This window comes from Piliocolobus tephrosceles, chromosome 9 (assembly GCF_002776525.5).
Source record: "Piliocolobus tephrosceles isolate RC106 chromosome 9, ASM277652v3, whole genome shotgun sequence".
Lineage (NCBI taxonomy): Eukaryota > Metazoa > Chordata > Mammalia > Primates > Cercopithecidae > Piliocolobus > Piliocolobus tephrosceles.
Window position 1 is genome coordinate 100,672,701 of NC_045442.1, and position 14,924 is coordinate 100,687,624.

A 14,924-nucleotide genomic window follows, 5' to 3' on the forward strand; every position below is an offset into this window, starting at 1 on the left:
CTAGATTGTCTGCTACCTACCTTGTATCCTCTAACACAGTGTTCAGTCCCTTACCTCCAACTCTAAAATCTAAACTCTGAAAACAAGTTTATGAAAAGTTAAGTTCCAAACTCATTCAGAAGTAAAAACTTGAACTGAAATAAAGACAATTTAAAAATCTTTGTTTGTCCTACTTGTGAGTATTTGCATGTTTTGCTACAGAGTGGTAATAGGTTCAATTATGGGTGCCCTGCAGATTCTGCTGGGAGTTATGTAACATTTAGTATATCCATCTTATTACTTTTCCAAAATTTGAAAATATAAATTCCAAACCACATCTTCCTCCAAATATTTCAGAAAAGGGATCGTGGGCTTGCAGTAGCCAATCCTGGAATAATAATGATTGGAATAATGTAGGTGCCTAGTAAATGTGACTTGAAGTTTGATTAATATGAGATACCTAGAAATTAGAAACATTTCTGCACCTGGGTCTTGTGACCTTGAGACCTCAGAAAATAAAATAGATAATTCAGTCTTTAGAAGCAGGACACCACAATTGTTCTCTTAAGGTAGTAGTAATTAGTCTTAGGTCAGGTTAATAAATCCAGAAGGAATGAAGTGTTATTCTATCAGTCAAAATTGTTCCTGTTAGTATCCTAGAAGGTGCTTTTTGTGCCATTCACATACTTTTCATGTTGTCTCTGTATCTTTACTTATCACTTTGTATCTTTTTGGTTTTTTTTGTGTGTGTTTTGTTTTTTTTTGAGACGGAGTCTCGCTCTTCCGCCCAGGCTGGAGTGCTGTGATCTCAGCTCACTGCAAGCTCCGCCTCCCGGGTTCTTGCCATTCTCCTGCCTCAGCCTCCTGAGTCGCTGGGACTACAGGCGCCCGCCACCTCGCCCGGCTAATTTTTTTTGTATTTTTTTTTTTTAGTAGAGACGGGGTTTCACCGTGTTAGCCAGGATGGTCTCGATCTCCTGACCTCGTGATCCGCCCGTCTCGGCCTCCCAAAGTGCTGGGATTACAGGCTTGAGCCACCGCTCCCGGCCATCTTTTTGGTTTTTGTTCAACATTTTTTACAGGTGTCATATCAGCTTTTTTAATACTGGTGATTTAATTGCAAAAGCACACATAAACAGTTTGAAAGGTGTGAGAAGAAATTCGCAAGTCACATGGGGAAACAGCAACAAAGCTAGCATTCAGTCTGGAATGCATCCACTGTGCCAAACAAACTCAACTGCTAGTGGGTCAAATGGTGTATCCTGAGATTGAGTGAAAAATGAGTTTGATACAAGAAATGCTTGTTTCATACAAAGGATGCAGTGGGAAGTATCAAGATGAATTGAATATAGGCTGTACCTTCACAAAGCTCAAGCTTAATAGGGAAAGCAGAACATGAATATAAAATAATAAACTACATAGCAGAACACACCAGACATCATGTGAAGATGAGTGGGGATAGGTTAAATGGAGAAGATGGACTTGCAGAATACATGGATGAGAAGGACGGAATCTTCGCTGTCAAGCAGTATTGAGTAGTAGAGATACACATAAACACAAAAATTATTATGGAAAATTGTAAATAACATAAGAGGAGCTAAGGAACCATAGATGAGTATAGTAATCCTTGGGGAAGGTAGGCAGGAATTGATCTTCAAGCTGGTCTTGAGGGACACAAGAGTTCGTCCAGAAGGTTTGGAGGTAGGTCAAGGAATCTCTTCTGGGCAGAGTAAATAAGATGCTTGTTGTCTGAAGTATCACTAACAGGACAGTTACATACAATAACTCTTTATATTTTATTGTCATTGCAGGTGAATCAAACATCCCTTCTGGAACAATACAGAGTAGAAAAGGTTTGCAGAATAAGAGTCAGTTTAGGACCATCGCACCAAAAATTGTGCCCAAAGTCTTAACATCCAGAGTACTGCCATGTCATTCACCATCACGCTCTGATCAGGTGAATCTGGGACCCTCCATCAACTCTAAGCCACTGGGGATGTCCACCCAGAACTATGCTCTGATGCAGGTTGCTGGCCAGGAGGGGACATTTTCTCTTGTTGCTTTGCCACATGTTGCCTCAGCTCAGCCAATTCAGAAACCCAGAATGTCCCTACCTGAAAACCTGAAACTTCCTATTCCTCGATATCAACCCCCAAGTAATAGCAAAGGATCAAGAAAGAAACCCATCCTGATCTTTCCTAAGAGTGGCTGTAGCAAAGCTCCTGCCCAAACCCAAATGTGTCCTCAGGTGTCCCCTTCCCCACCTCACCACCCTGAACTCCTGTACAAACCCAGTCCATTTGAGGAAGTGCCATCACTAGAGCAAGCCCCAGCCAGCATTGGCACAGCTGCACTGACCAATGGAAGTGACCATGGGGACTTGAGACCACCAGTGACCAACACCCATGGCAATCTGAACCCTCCTGCCACCCCAGCATCATCCACACCAGAGGGGCCTGCCAAGCAGGACCTCACAGATCTTTCAGGGAAACCACACTTTGTAAGCAAGGTAACATCTAGTAAACCTTCTGCTGTTGCCAGTGAAAAGTTTAAAGAACAAGTTGATCTTGCAAAAACCATTGCCAGTTTATCACCAGCCATTCTTGGCAATGCAGTTCAGTTGATCTCTTCAGTCCCCAGAGGGAAACTGCCAATCCCACCCTACTCAAGAATGAAGACAATGGAGGTTTACAAAATCAAATCAGATGCTAGCATTGCAGGTTTTTCTTTACTAGGACCTAAGGCCGACTGTGATAAGATAGCCTCCACCGCAGAAGGCTTTAATGCAGCCACCAAGGTGGCAAGCAAGCTGCCTGTTCCACAAGTGTCACAGCAGAGTCCCTGTGAAAGTGCCTTTTGTCCACCCACCAAACTTGATCTCAACCACAAAACAAAACTGAACAGTGGAACCGCAAAGAGAAAAGGAAGGAAACGGAAGGTACCAGATGAAATTTTGGCATTTCAGGGAAAAAGGAGGAAATGTGTCATTAGTAAGTGTAGAGATGGTAAAGAAAGAATAAAAAATGATCCCCAAGAATTCAGAGACCAAAAGCTGGGGACCCTGAAAAAATATCGTAGCATTATGCCCAAACCTATCATGGTCATACCCACTTTGACCCCCCTGGCTTCTCCAACTACACTACAATCCCAGATGCTTGGGGGCCTAGGGCAGGAGGTTTTGTTAAATAATTCACTCACTCCTGAATATGTTGGCTGTAAGCAAGACAACAGCTCTTCCCCTAAGCCCAGCTCCATGTTCAGAAGTGGATTCTCTGGCATTAAGAAGCCTTGGCACAGATGTCATGTCTGCAACCACCACTTCCAGTTCAAACAGCACCTTCGAGACCACATGAATACACACACCAACAGACGGCCTTACAGTTGTCGGATTTGTCGCAAGTCCTACGTACATCCTGGCAGCCTGAGCACACACATGAAACTTCATCATGGTGAGAACCGTCTGAAGAAACTCATGTGTTGTGAGTTTTGTGCAAAAGTGTTTGGCCACGTCCGAGTCTATTTTGGCCATCTGAAAGAAGTGCATAGGGTTGTGATCAGCACTGAGCCTGCCGCCAGTGAACTGCAGCCAGGAGACATACCAAAGAACAGAGACATGAGTGTGCGAGGCACGGAGGGATCACTGGAGAGGTGAGTGCCGATGGAATGGAAACCCGGCAAGAGAGTCTGTTTTGATTTGGGGAAGACGGGAAGATTTCATATTCAGAAAGGAGAGTTTATAAAACATCTCTTGGATTAAGATTTCATAAAGTAGTTATCTATACCTCCTAGTTCTGTGAAGAATAATCTCGTTTCTCTCTGGTTTCTGATCATCCATATTTGGAATTACCCTAACCAATCTAGTAAATTATTGTATATAGTTCCAGTGGTCTTTACAAGTAATTTCCCCCAAAATCACATCCACAGAATTTGCATTATTTTAAACGCATCATTTGCCCCAAAATGCGGCATGACCCGTGGTGGGGACTCAGAGTGGGTGAGTCTGTCATGTTGGCCCTACCTTAAGGTGCCCAGACCCCACCCTCTTCGTTTGCCCTGTTTTTTCCCATCAGGTCAGGTTCTCTCTTTCTAGAGTCATTCCTTTTTGCAAGCACTGCTTCCTAGTATTACTGGTACAGGATCCTTGGGGTGTCATTTCACCAGCCGGAAACGTCTGTGGCCAGTACTGCCTTGGCATGAGTTTTGCTCTGGCCCATTAGGCTCGTTCCACGCACTCGGCCTGGCAGGCTGCACTCAACTCACGCTACTGGCCTAGAACCCATGCCTTCCAAGGGCAAGCCAGGCACAGAGTGGTGAGGGATGTGTGAGCGAGCATGGGGTCTGGCCACTGCGCATAGGCAGGCACGCCGGCTGCTGCTGCAGGCTAGGCAGCTCCAGATGCCACCTCCCTGGAAGGCTGTGTCTGGACCAGGCACATCACAAGCAGCTTCCACAGCTGGCACCGGGAACATGATGTTGCTCGGAAGCTTGGAGACTCCAGGAACTGCATGGCCCCAAGGAGGGAGTCACTGCCCTGGCTCAGGGGGCTCCCAGGTCAGAGCTCCCCAAAGGACCGCAGCTCTTCTCTTCACCTGCAGTGTGGCAAGCAAAGGGCGTGTTTCAGCCTGTTTGTGTTACAGCTTTCTTAGCCCCACCATTTGGCAGGTCCCGAGTTCTTGTCCTGCGTTCAAGAAGAATGAGGTACACAGAGAAGTGGAGGGCGAGCAAGATAAAGAGGAACTTTATCAAGTGATAGAACAGCTCAGAGTTGAACTGCAGGGGGCAATTCCTTGCAGCCAGGTTGTCCCAACTAACATTCAGCTCTTAGCAGAGAGGGTAGCTTCTCTCTGCAGGCAAGTCATCCCCGTCATCTCTTCTGCTCTCAGCAGAGAGGGTAGCCCTTCTCTGCCACTGGTCATCCCATTGTCTAATCTGGCTAAGTCCGGGGCTTCTATGTGCCTCAGAGGAGAGGAAGTGGCGTGCAGTTGGTCCATGGGTGGTCATGGACAGACCCAGAAAAGCACCACAAGTTCCCACTCCAGTCCACGTGGCCGGCAGCCTGGCCCCCAGGATTCAGGGCTTCCCCGGCTTGATGGCAGGGCTTCACCGGGGACCTCCCCCTTTCTGCCCAGAAGCTTCTTTGCCTCCTGCTTCTGTTTATGGCGCCCAGGCTGTTCATGCTGAGGGAGCACCTGCAGGCCGGCACCAAGCTGTCCTCAGCGCCCGTTCGTCAGCCTCCCTCCCATGCTTATTGGCACCCAAAGTCTGGAGCGGGCCAAGGTGGTAGTGGGTGGGCATATCAGCACTGCCTCAAGCGTGTGCACACCCAGCCAGATTACAACAGTGCCCAGGCTCAGCCCCAGCCTTGCTTTGAGATTGGAGCAGGTGCTGACTACTAGTAGGGAGCAGCCAGTCAGCAGGAGCAGGTGCTTGAGTCTGTGGGGGAAAGGGGCCTTCCCGGACCCCTGAGAGTGCAGAGATGCCTGGATCTGCAGCCACAGCGGGGTAACTACAGTGATGCCTGGGAGGGCAGGAGGGCTCCTGCCTGCTCCCAGCTTCCAAGAGCACAGGGGTGCCTGGGTCGCAGCTGCAGCTTGGGCAGCTGCAGGCTGTTACGCTTGGGAAGTTCCCACCCCGCCAACTTGAAAAGGGCAGGGCTCCTGCTTGTCCCCAGCTCCCCAGCTCCATGAAGTGTGGCACCGCCCCTGGCCCAGCTGTGGCTCAGGGCCCCTCTCTACCCGCTCCTGTATGCCCTAGTGTTCTGCTTCCCCTGCCAGCAGGTGACTCAGCTTGGCCCCATCGCAGTGGCTCTCAGGGCCGCAGATTTCAGGGACTGCCCACCTCTTCTCCACGTTTCCCAAGCATCAACAGCAGGCAAGGTGCAGGTGGCGCAGTGGCCCTGGCCAACCCCACACAAATGAACCCGATACTCAGGGCCAGCCCCACAAGTCCCCGCTGCACCTTCAGCCAGGTGCTCACTGGCTCCTTTCTGAATGTGAAATCTTCCCCCTCCCCAAATCAAAACAGACGCTCTTGCCAAATGTAGTTTGGACATTGTACCTAAAAATCAAAATCTAACTATAGAGAAAGAAGGAAGAAGTGAGGTTTCATGGTTCATTAGTGAAAGGCACAGAGGTCTTAAAGGGGACAGAAACGTCTGAGAAAAAGGAGAAACTATAGAAAAGCAAGGAAGAACTAGGATAGGCACCCTTTATTTTTACTGAGCATAACAGAGTGAGCCAAAATTGAATAGAAGGTATTGGTGCTCAAGGTTAGGGAGAGCCACAGTGGGTAGGGTGGGACCGTTACCTTCAACAGAATGGAGGGTGTTCCTGTGCCCTTCACGCACTCTTCCATGACTCTTCCACGTGATTGCTCCTGTCCCTGTGGTAACCAAAGATGAGTTAGCTCACCTGGGACAGATGCATGAAGAGAAGGACTGTTGATTAAAGGAACCCTGGTAGCTGGAGAAATGTGTAGCCGCAAGCAGGAGTGACAGTTGGTATTCACCGCGGTCCTTGCAGAAGGTCTTCCCAGGCGCTCTCTGTTTACCCCAGCCCTTGTCTTTCTCCTCAGTGTATGTTTTAGATCCCTGAAGGCTGAGAGCTAAGAGGAACGGCTCCAATTGCATTTTTCCATGAAACTTATGTACACTATTTTTGCCCTTTTCAGGGAAAACAAGTCCAACCTGGAAGAAGACTTCCTTCTAAACCAGGCAGATGAAGTCAAATTACAAATCAAATGTGGCCGTTGTCAGATTACTGCTCAGTCTTTTGCGGAAATAAAGTTTCATTTGCTTTACGTTCACGGAGAGGAAATTCAGGGCAGGCTACAAGAAGGGACCTTCCCAGGAAGCAAAGGGACTCAGGAAGAGTTGGTGCAGCACACTAGCCCTGACTGGAAGAGGCATCCTGAGAGAGGGAAGCCGGAGAAGCTTCATTCCTCTGAGGAGGATTCACATGCATGTCCGAGACTGAAAAGGCAGCTCCACCTTCATCATCAGAATGGCATGGAAATGCTCATGGAAAATGAAGGACCCCAGTCAGGAGCCAACAAACCAAGGGAAACCTGCCAGGGTCCTGAGTGTCCCGGCCTCCACACAGTTCTCTTGTGGTCCCGTTCAGGCTTTAACTGCCTGCTTTGTGCAGAGATGCTGGGACGGAAAGAGGACCTCCTCCACCACTGGAAGCACCAGCATAATTGTGAGGACCCTTCCAAACTGTGGGCTGTTTTAAATACGGTCTCCAACCAGGGAGTGATTGAACTTTCCAGTGAAGCTGAGAAATGAGACCCCCACCTTCCTTCAGAGCTTCGTGCTTTGTGGTGGTGCTTAGTCACAAGGTTCAAACAACAGGATTGGCGTGAGTGAACAGAAATGATTTTTGTACGTGGTTTTATTTTCTTATGAAATAAAATGTATGTTCTCGAAACATACTTTTCTAACTATATGCAGTCTTATTTTAAAATCATATGTACTGATTCTTAATATCTTAGACTTCCAGAATAAATAAAAAGATCAAAATTTGGAGATTGAAATTTAGAGGGATATAGGCTGTTCTTCAGATATAGCTCTTAGTGAAAACGTGTGTGTGTCCTTCCTTTTGCAGATGTTTTCTGCTTACGTAGATGGACAAATGTCAAAAATGTCCAGGCAGCAAAACCCTTTTAGTCTCAACCATAGTATCAAGTTAGATGGTAAATGCTGATATTTATTAAATTATCTGGTTTACTTGAATATGAAATAGAGCAGTATTTTAATAAGATTGTCATCTACAATAATTTAAAATCCATGTTTTCAGGACTCAGATTTTTGTTTCTTGTAATTTTGCTATTTTCTTAAATGCACATTTCCGTGAAGATTAGTTGTTGGCAAGTCTTATAGCTGTAGTGTTCCCTATCAAAATAATTTTTTTTAAAATTTAGTACTTCAGCTAATAAAAAATCTACTTGCTTGGTAAAAACTTATTTTCAAGTAGTCTTTGGGGCCAGAAAATTTACAACCTGGAAAGTGAACTGGATAGTTCAGTCCAGATGTGTAGGGGTCTCAACTGCGTTCCCTCACTCCCAAGTGACTTCAGAGGGTTGTCGCCAGCTGATCAATTTTAGATGGAACTGTGCTTTTCAAGCCCAGGTTCTCTCTGAAAGCCAGGAGTAAATGATTACCTCTTAAATTCCTGGGAAATTACCTCGAATCAGTAAAGTTGTCGTTTGAAGTTTCTGGCCATCCTGGCTGCAAAATCATTTTCTTAGAAAAGTGGAGTTTCAGCACTCATCCTACTGATAATCTCAGCCTTGGATGGAAGCACCACACATGTGGCCAGCTCAGCCCAGGCATGGTCATAATATTTTGTGCTCAAGGAAGTTGCCTAAGCAGAGAAAGAACGGAATTCTAATTGATAAGCTAGTGGATCTTACATCATCTGTTTTTAATGCCTGGTTTTAAAAGCCAGTGTTCGTAGACATGATTTGCCTCAAATAGTAAACGAGAAAACTTAGTATTTGTCTTTTGGCAAATAGTTTTGTAAATTTGAGAATAAGAGAGTAGGGATAGAAATATCTGAAAGATTGTGTTGTGGTTTGTCAGTTGATCACGCTTTACCCAATTTCAAATAGGGAATATCAGACCTCCACTGTTTGATAGTTTTAGAACTTTTTGGTTAATAATGAAAAAGCTTTACCATTCAAACCAGTTCCCAGTTTATTTTTTTGAAAGACTGGTCTCAAAGACATTACCAAATGACTTCTACAAAGAATACTACTTGAATTCAAACCATGAAACTTGAATTCAAACTATGAAATAATTCATAGATTGCTCAATCCTCAGATACGAAGTCGTATTTTAGAAATACTAGCCAGTTGGCCAAGGTAAAGTAGTGGGTGTGGGGTGTGTATGGAGACAAAGGTGTGGGGACAGAATACACCTACCCAGCACTCGTGGAAAGTCTGAAGTCCCTAGGTTGTGGAGGAGCCCACCTGTGGCCTGTGTCTCCCCACATATTCTTACAGCAAGGCCATAGGCAGCCTCCGGAAAGAAGTACAGTGAGGAATGGGGAAAAGAGCAAAGGTACAGAGATGATATGATTGGCTCATGATTCAGCACTCTGGCTGGATCCCCATTTCAGAGCAGCTGCATTTCTGAGCATTTCAGAGCACCGGCCCCAATGTACTAACTAAATTTAGATGACTCAACGGAACATTGATCCATAGGGAGAGGGAGGGTGCAGGTGGGGAGCCATGGAAAAGTTATGCTCGTCTTTAAGAAAATTCTTTTTTATTTTTTTGAGACGGAGTCTCGCTCTGTCGCCCAGGCTGGAGTGCAGTGGCATGATCTCGGCTCACTGCAAGCTCTGCCTCCCGGGTTCAAGCGATTCTCCCGCCTCAGCCTCACTACAGGTACCCGCCACCACACCTGGCTATTTTTTTTTTTTTTTTTTTGTATTCTTAGTAGAGACGGGGTTTCACCGTGTTAGCCAGGTTGGTCTCGATCTCCTGACCTTGTGATCCACCCACCTTGGCCTCCCAAAGTGCTGGGATTACAGGTGTGAGCCACTGTGCCTGGCCAAAAAATGTTTTTTTAAGATAAGGAAGGTTAGTGGGACATAGGACTCACCCTGGATGTCAGTGTGTATGGGTTCATTTGTGGTACTGTGTTACAGTTCTCAGCTTTTGAAAACTCCCCTGCCTTACAATGCAGACAGCCCCAGTGCCACCCAAAATAAGGAGTTTCTGGCCCTTACTAGTAGTGCTTTATCGAGAATGGTGGGAAGAGGGCCTCCTATTGGGGAGGTGGGAAGACGAGAGAGAGTACTTAGTTAAAGTTACTTTGGGAACAGCTCAGAGCCTTTCTTGGGTGTAGAAATGTTATTGGAACAGTTCCAACCTGTATACTTAGGCCAGAGGTGGTGTGGTGTGGAACAAAGTGCTCCAGTACTTACTGTGTGTGGCCTTGAGAGAGTACCCTCTGTTACACTCCATTCTCTCCTCTGTGAAATGGGGGTGACAGTCCTACCTCAAGGCACTGTTACGAAGAGTAAAAGAGACACACGTGAAATTCCTGGCACCTGTGGGCCATGTGGTAACTGGTAGCTGGTATTTAATAGGCCCTTGGCCAGTCTTGGGAGAAGAGGTATTTTGTACCATATAAAGGATTGTAAAAAGCTCGAATAGACAGATCTTAAGTGCAGAATTCAAGGATGGAAATTCAGGAGTTGCTGGGATTACAGGCATGCACCACCACACCTGGCTAATTTTTTTTTTTTTTTTTTTTTTTTTTTTAGTAGAGATGGGGTTTCACCATGTTGGACAGTCTGGTCTCGAACTCCTGACCTCGTGATCTGTCCATCTCGACCTTCCAAAGTGCTGGGATTACAGACATGAGCCACTGCACCTGGCCATGAAATGCATTTTAATTTTTAAATAAAAACTGGGGTTTGGATTGCATGGAGGTTTGGTAAGTGTCTATTCAATCAGAATAGAAAGCAACATTCACTAAATTATTTCCATGCCAGGCTTCACTTTGGGGCTTGTATTCCTTAGGTCTCAGCCCAGGCAGCACCTCATTGCTGCGGTTGTCCCTCTGCCCTTCCCTTGCCCCTGTTCTAGCTGTCATAGCACCCACCTTGCTGTCCAGAAGCTGAGGGTGGACTTGTCCACCTCTCACACTAGATAATAAGCCTCATGAGGGCAGGAACTGTGCCTGTGAACAGGGGTTCAGCACAGAGCCCCAGAGGGTCCAGTGGCTGACATGGAATAGTGCACAGCAGATGTTTGTTGGGGAAAAAAAAAGGGATACATCGGCTAAGTAAAAACAAAATTAACACTTTTTATGGATAAACCAGCCTTAGAAGCAGCAAAACTTGTAGCTAGAAAGGCATGGAGGCAAACTTGGTCTTAAATTCAGCACATTAATTTTGCTTCATGTCTTTTGCTTCTTGGAAAATTGTCCCAACGCCAACAAAACTAGTTTTATTTTTCCTCTTCTTTTGGCCCTAAATTATTTCTGAAAGTTACAGCATTTTAGATTTGTATTGTTTTATTACCTGTCATTTTTATTCACGTCCGCTTTTGTTGCTCTCTCTCTCTCTCACTGAACTTCTTCCTAGTTTAGCTTGACTGTTCCTCTGTTAAGCTGTTCCTCATATGGAAAGTTGCCTCTTCATCAGCACACCATAAATTATCCAACCTGGGTGCGTTCCACTGCCTTCTCTGGCTACAGACTCCTCCCCTCCCCAGCTGCGCGGCTCCAGTTGTCTGTGGCCCCAGTGACATGGTTGTTGGCAGTAAATGTTCAACTTCATTTATTTCCTAGAATTCTCAGATCTGGACTGGTTTGCTCCATTCAAGCCGCTGACAAGCTTTGTTAGGTACATATTTTATAGCATCTCCCCTTTTCACTGGGCTGCTGAGAAAAAGTGTCCTGGTGAGTATGACCTGGAATTTAGCAGAACAGGTTTTTAGCTTCAACTTTATTCTGACTTCTATGACGTTGGATACTCAGAAGCTTATCTAGGCTTGTGGTTTAACCTAATGTATATTTGAACAATATCCACCTCTTCAGGAATATTACTTCTAGAGGTGAACTGTTTATTGTGTCTTATATTTGATCACGGTCATGGTTATTCCTATAATAAAACTATAGCCACAATTTTGGGAGCACATTTTAAATTTGTGTTTAGTATGCAGACCTTGACTTAGGAGTACATCACATTTTCCATGCTCTGAAGTGTGAAAATATTTCAGTGCATTGCTTAACTCTAGGAAAAATGCTACCCATTGAAGGAAACCAAATGTGACAACTAAGAGATGTACAGATTATTCCTTCTAATTTTAATGTGAAGCTAAATTTTCTTTTTCAATTAAATTTGCTCGTATCTTCAGAATTGCCCCACCCCCTTAGCTTAAGAAGAAACAATAGGATGGCAATTCTTGCCGTTTTAAGTATGTTCCAAAAACAAAATCTCAACTTACTAGAATTATAATAGATCATATTTTTTAATAAATAGCCACTGAGCACTCCTCAATGAAAAGATTGTGCCTTCTTTCATTAAATATGAATTTAATCTCCGCCGAGGAGTTGCAAAGAGACCACCAGGTCTTTGCAGAGACAAAGCACCGAATTTAGTCTGATTGCTGCCTGAATTGTAATGCATATATTTACTACAGAAATTCACCCATGGAAGAGATCCAAGTGGCTCAAACACATGCACTGCATAACCACCCCTAGAGCTCTGGCTGTCTCTGAAAGATATTTAAGGTTTTGTGCTTAGGAAACTAACATACTGTCTTCTCCCAGTCTAATGCAAATTAAAGCACAGTTCACGTTTTCATAAGGCATTCATTTGAACCAAACCTTTTTGACAATAGTTACACCCTAGGAAAGTTATTCTAAAATGTCCACGAAAACTAAGTCTTTCAAATGGTCTTTATTCCTTCTGGAAGTAAAGGGTGGGCAAACAGAAGCAGGAGGACGGGACTAGTGTGTCAAGATGTGGCATGAGCTTTCTGATGATGGAAGGCCCAATGGGGCACTGTAAGGGTAGGGGGAACATGTCTCTAGTGTCCAGGTAGCACAATGCCATTAATATTTTGTTGTAATGGAAAGAAATTTGACAATGCTTATTACAATCTAAAATGCACATTTTGACCCAGGATCTCTACTTGTAAGAGTTTATCCTATAGATAATACCACACAAGGACACAGGTAGAGGAACAAGGATGTTCACTACAGCATTGTTTATAGTTAGCAAAAGACTAGACCCAACTGAAATGTCTATCAGAGCTGTTAAAAAAACATGACAGTACACCATATAATGGAGTACCATGGTGCGGTCGGAAAGACTGAAGTGGCACTTTATGTGCTGGAATAAGTATTGTGTGAAGGAAGCAAGGTACAAAAGAATGTATACCGTGCCCCATTTGCTGTTTAAAAAGGGGGAAGAAAGAGGGAGAGAAAGGATATATGTGTGCTCCTATATGCACAGAAAATTTACAGAAGGTGACTGCACTATTGGAATGTTTTGTTACATTTTCTTTAAAAACTTTTCTTTATATTTCATATATATGCTTGACATAGCAGAATTTTAACATTATTTACAATCAAATTTGGCAGTATTTTATTGCATGGCCTTTGCATTTGGTAATATGCTTAGAAACTCCAATGCTTACTCAAGTGTTTATAATTATTTTTGTCTAGTATCATTATAGCTTTTTTTTTTTTTTTTTTGAGAGTCGTTCTATGTCTCCCAGGCTAGAGTGCAGTGGCGCAATCTCGGCTCACTCCACTTCCTGGGTTCAAGTGATTCTTGTGCCTCAGCCTCCCAAGTAGCTGGGACTACAGGCATGCGCCACCACGCCCAGCTAATTTTTAAAGTTTTAGTAGAGACAGGGTTTTGCCATGTTGGCCAGGCTGGTTTCGAACTCCTGACCTCATGTGATCTGCCTGCCTCAGCCTCCCAGAGTGCTGGGATTACAGGCATGAGCCACCGTGCCCAGCCCATTATGGTCTCCTTTATATATCACAGTTGGTTAGAAACATGGGCTTTGTTGTCTTATGGTTTTAGATTTCATTCCTGATTCTACCAACTATTTAGTTCTGTAATTCTGGCAAGTTCCTTCATTTTTTTTAACCTTAAGTTCAGGGGTACATGTGCAGGTTTGTTATTTAGGTGAACTAGTGTCACAGGCGTCTGTTGTACAGATTATTTCATCACCCAAGTATTAAGCCTAGTACCCGTTAGTTATTTTTCCTGATCCTCTCCCTCCTCCCACCCTCCATCCCACTCTCCAGTAAACCCCAGTATGTGTTATTCCCCTCTATGTGTCCATGTGCTCTCATCACTTAGCTCCCACTTACAAGTGAGAACATGTGGTATTTGGTTTTCTGTTCCTGTGTTTGTTAGTTCCTGTGTTAGTATGCGTGGCTGCATAGTATTCCATGGTATACATGTACCACATTTTCTTTATCCAGTCTACCATTGATGGGCATTTTAGGTTGATGCCATGTCTTTGCTGCTGTGACTAGTGCTACAATGAACGTGTGCATGTGTCTCTGTGATAGAACAATTTATATTCCCAGTGATGGGATTTCTGTGTCAAATGGTAGTTCTGTTTTTAGGTTTTTGAGGAATACCATACTGTTTTCCACAATAGTTGAACTAATTCATATTCCCACTGACAATGTATAAGCGTTCCTTTTTCTTTGCAACTTGCCAGCACCTGTTATTCTTTTACTTTTTAATTATAGCCATTCTGACTGGTGTGAGATGGTATTTCATTGTGGTTTTCATAAGGCATTCATTTGATTTGCATTTCTCTAATGATCAGTGATGTTAAGCTTTTTTTCATATGCTTACTAGTCACATGTATGTCTTTTGAAAAGTGTCTGTTTATGTCCTTTGCCCACTCTTTAATAGGATTGTGTTTTTCTTGTAATTTGTTTAAGTTGCTTAGAAATGCTGGATATTAGACTCTTATCAGATGCATGGTTTGCAGATATTTCCTCCCATTATGTAGGTTGTCTGCTACTCTGTTGATGGTTTCTTCTGCTGTGCAGAAGCTCTTTAGTTTAATTGGATCCATTTGTCAACTTTTGCTTTTGTTGCAGTTGCTTTTGGCATCTTTGTCATGAAATATTTGCCCATTCCTATGTCCAGAATGGTATTACCTAGGTTGTCTTCCAGGGTTTTTATAGTTTTTGGATTTACATTTAAGTCTTTACTCCATCTTGGGTTAATTTTTATATATGTTGTAAGAGAGGTCCAGTTTCAATCTTCTGCATACGGCGAGCCAGTTATCCCAGCACCATTTATTGAATAGGGAGTCCTTTCCCCATTGCTTGTTTTTGTCAGCTTTGTCGAAGATCAGCAAGTTGTAGGTGTGCAGACTTGGCTTTACCAGATCAAGCTGAAGTCATGCTGTTTTCATTAGGGTAGGCCTCAGCAAAATTGTGA

The 14,924-nt window shown here is 44.2% G+C and overlaps 1 protein-coding gene across 4 annotated transcripts in view; it reads left to right on the forward strand.

Moving 5' to 3' along the window:
- The window catches only part of ZNF438 (zinc finger protein 438), a 75,483-nt gene extending 62,317 nt beyond the window's left edge, over positions 1 to 13,166 (forward strand). For 3 of the 4 annotated variants that reach the window (XM_026446842.1, XM_026446843.1, XM_023218115.3), the window contains 2 exons: positions 1,791 to 3,627; positions 6,649 to 7,419. In XM_026446842.1, the coding sequence (XP_026302627.1) occupies positions 1,791 to 3,627; positions 6,649 to 7,264 (2,453 nt within the window). In that variant the 3' untranslated portion in view covers positions 7,265 to 7,419. Of the gene's footprint in view, positions 1 to 1,790; positions 3,628 to 6,648; positions 7,420 to 10,253 lie in introns of those variants that run through there. The other variant, XR_003306656.1, reaches the window with a different exon arrangement.
- The last annotated feature ends 1,758 nt before the right edge of the window (positions 13,167 to 14,924 follow it).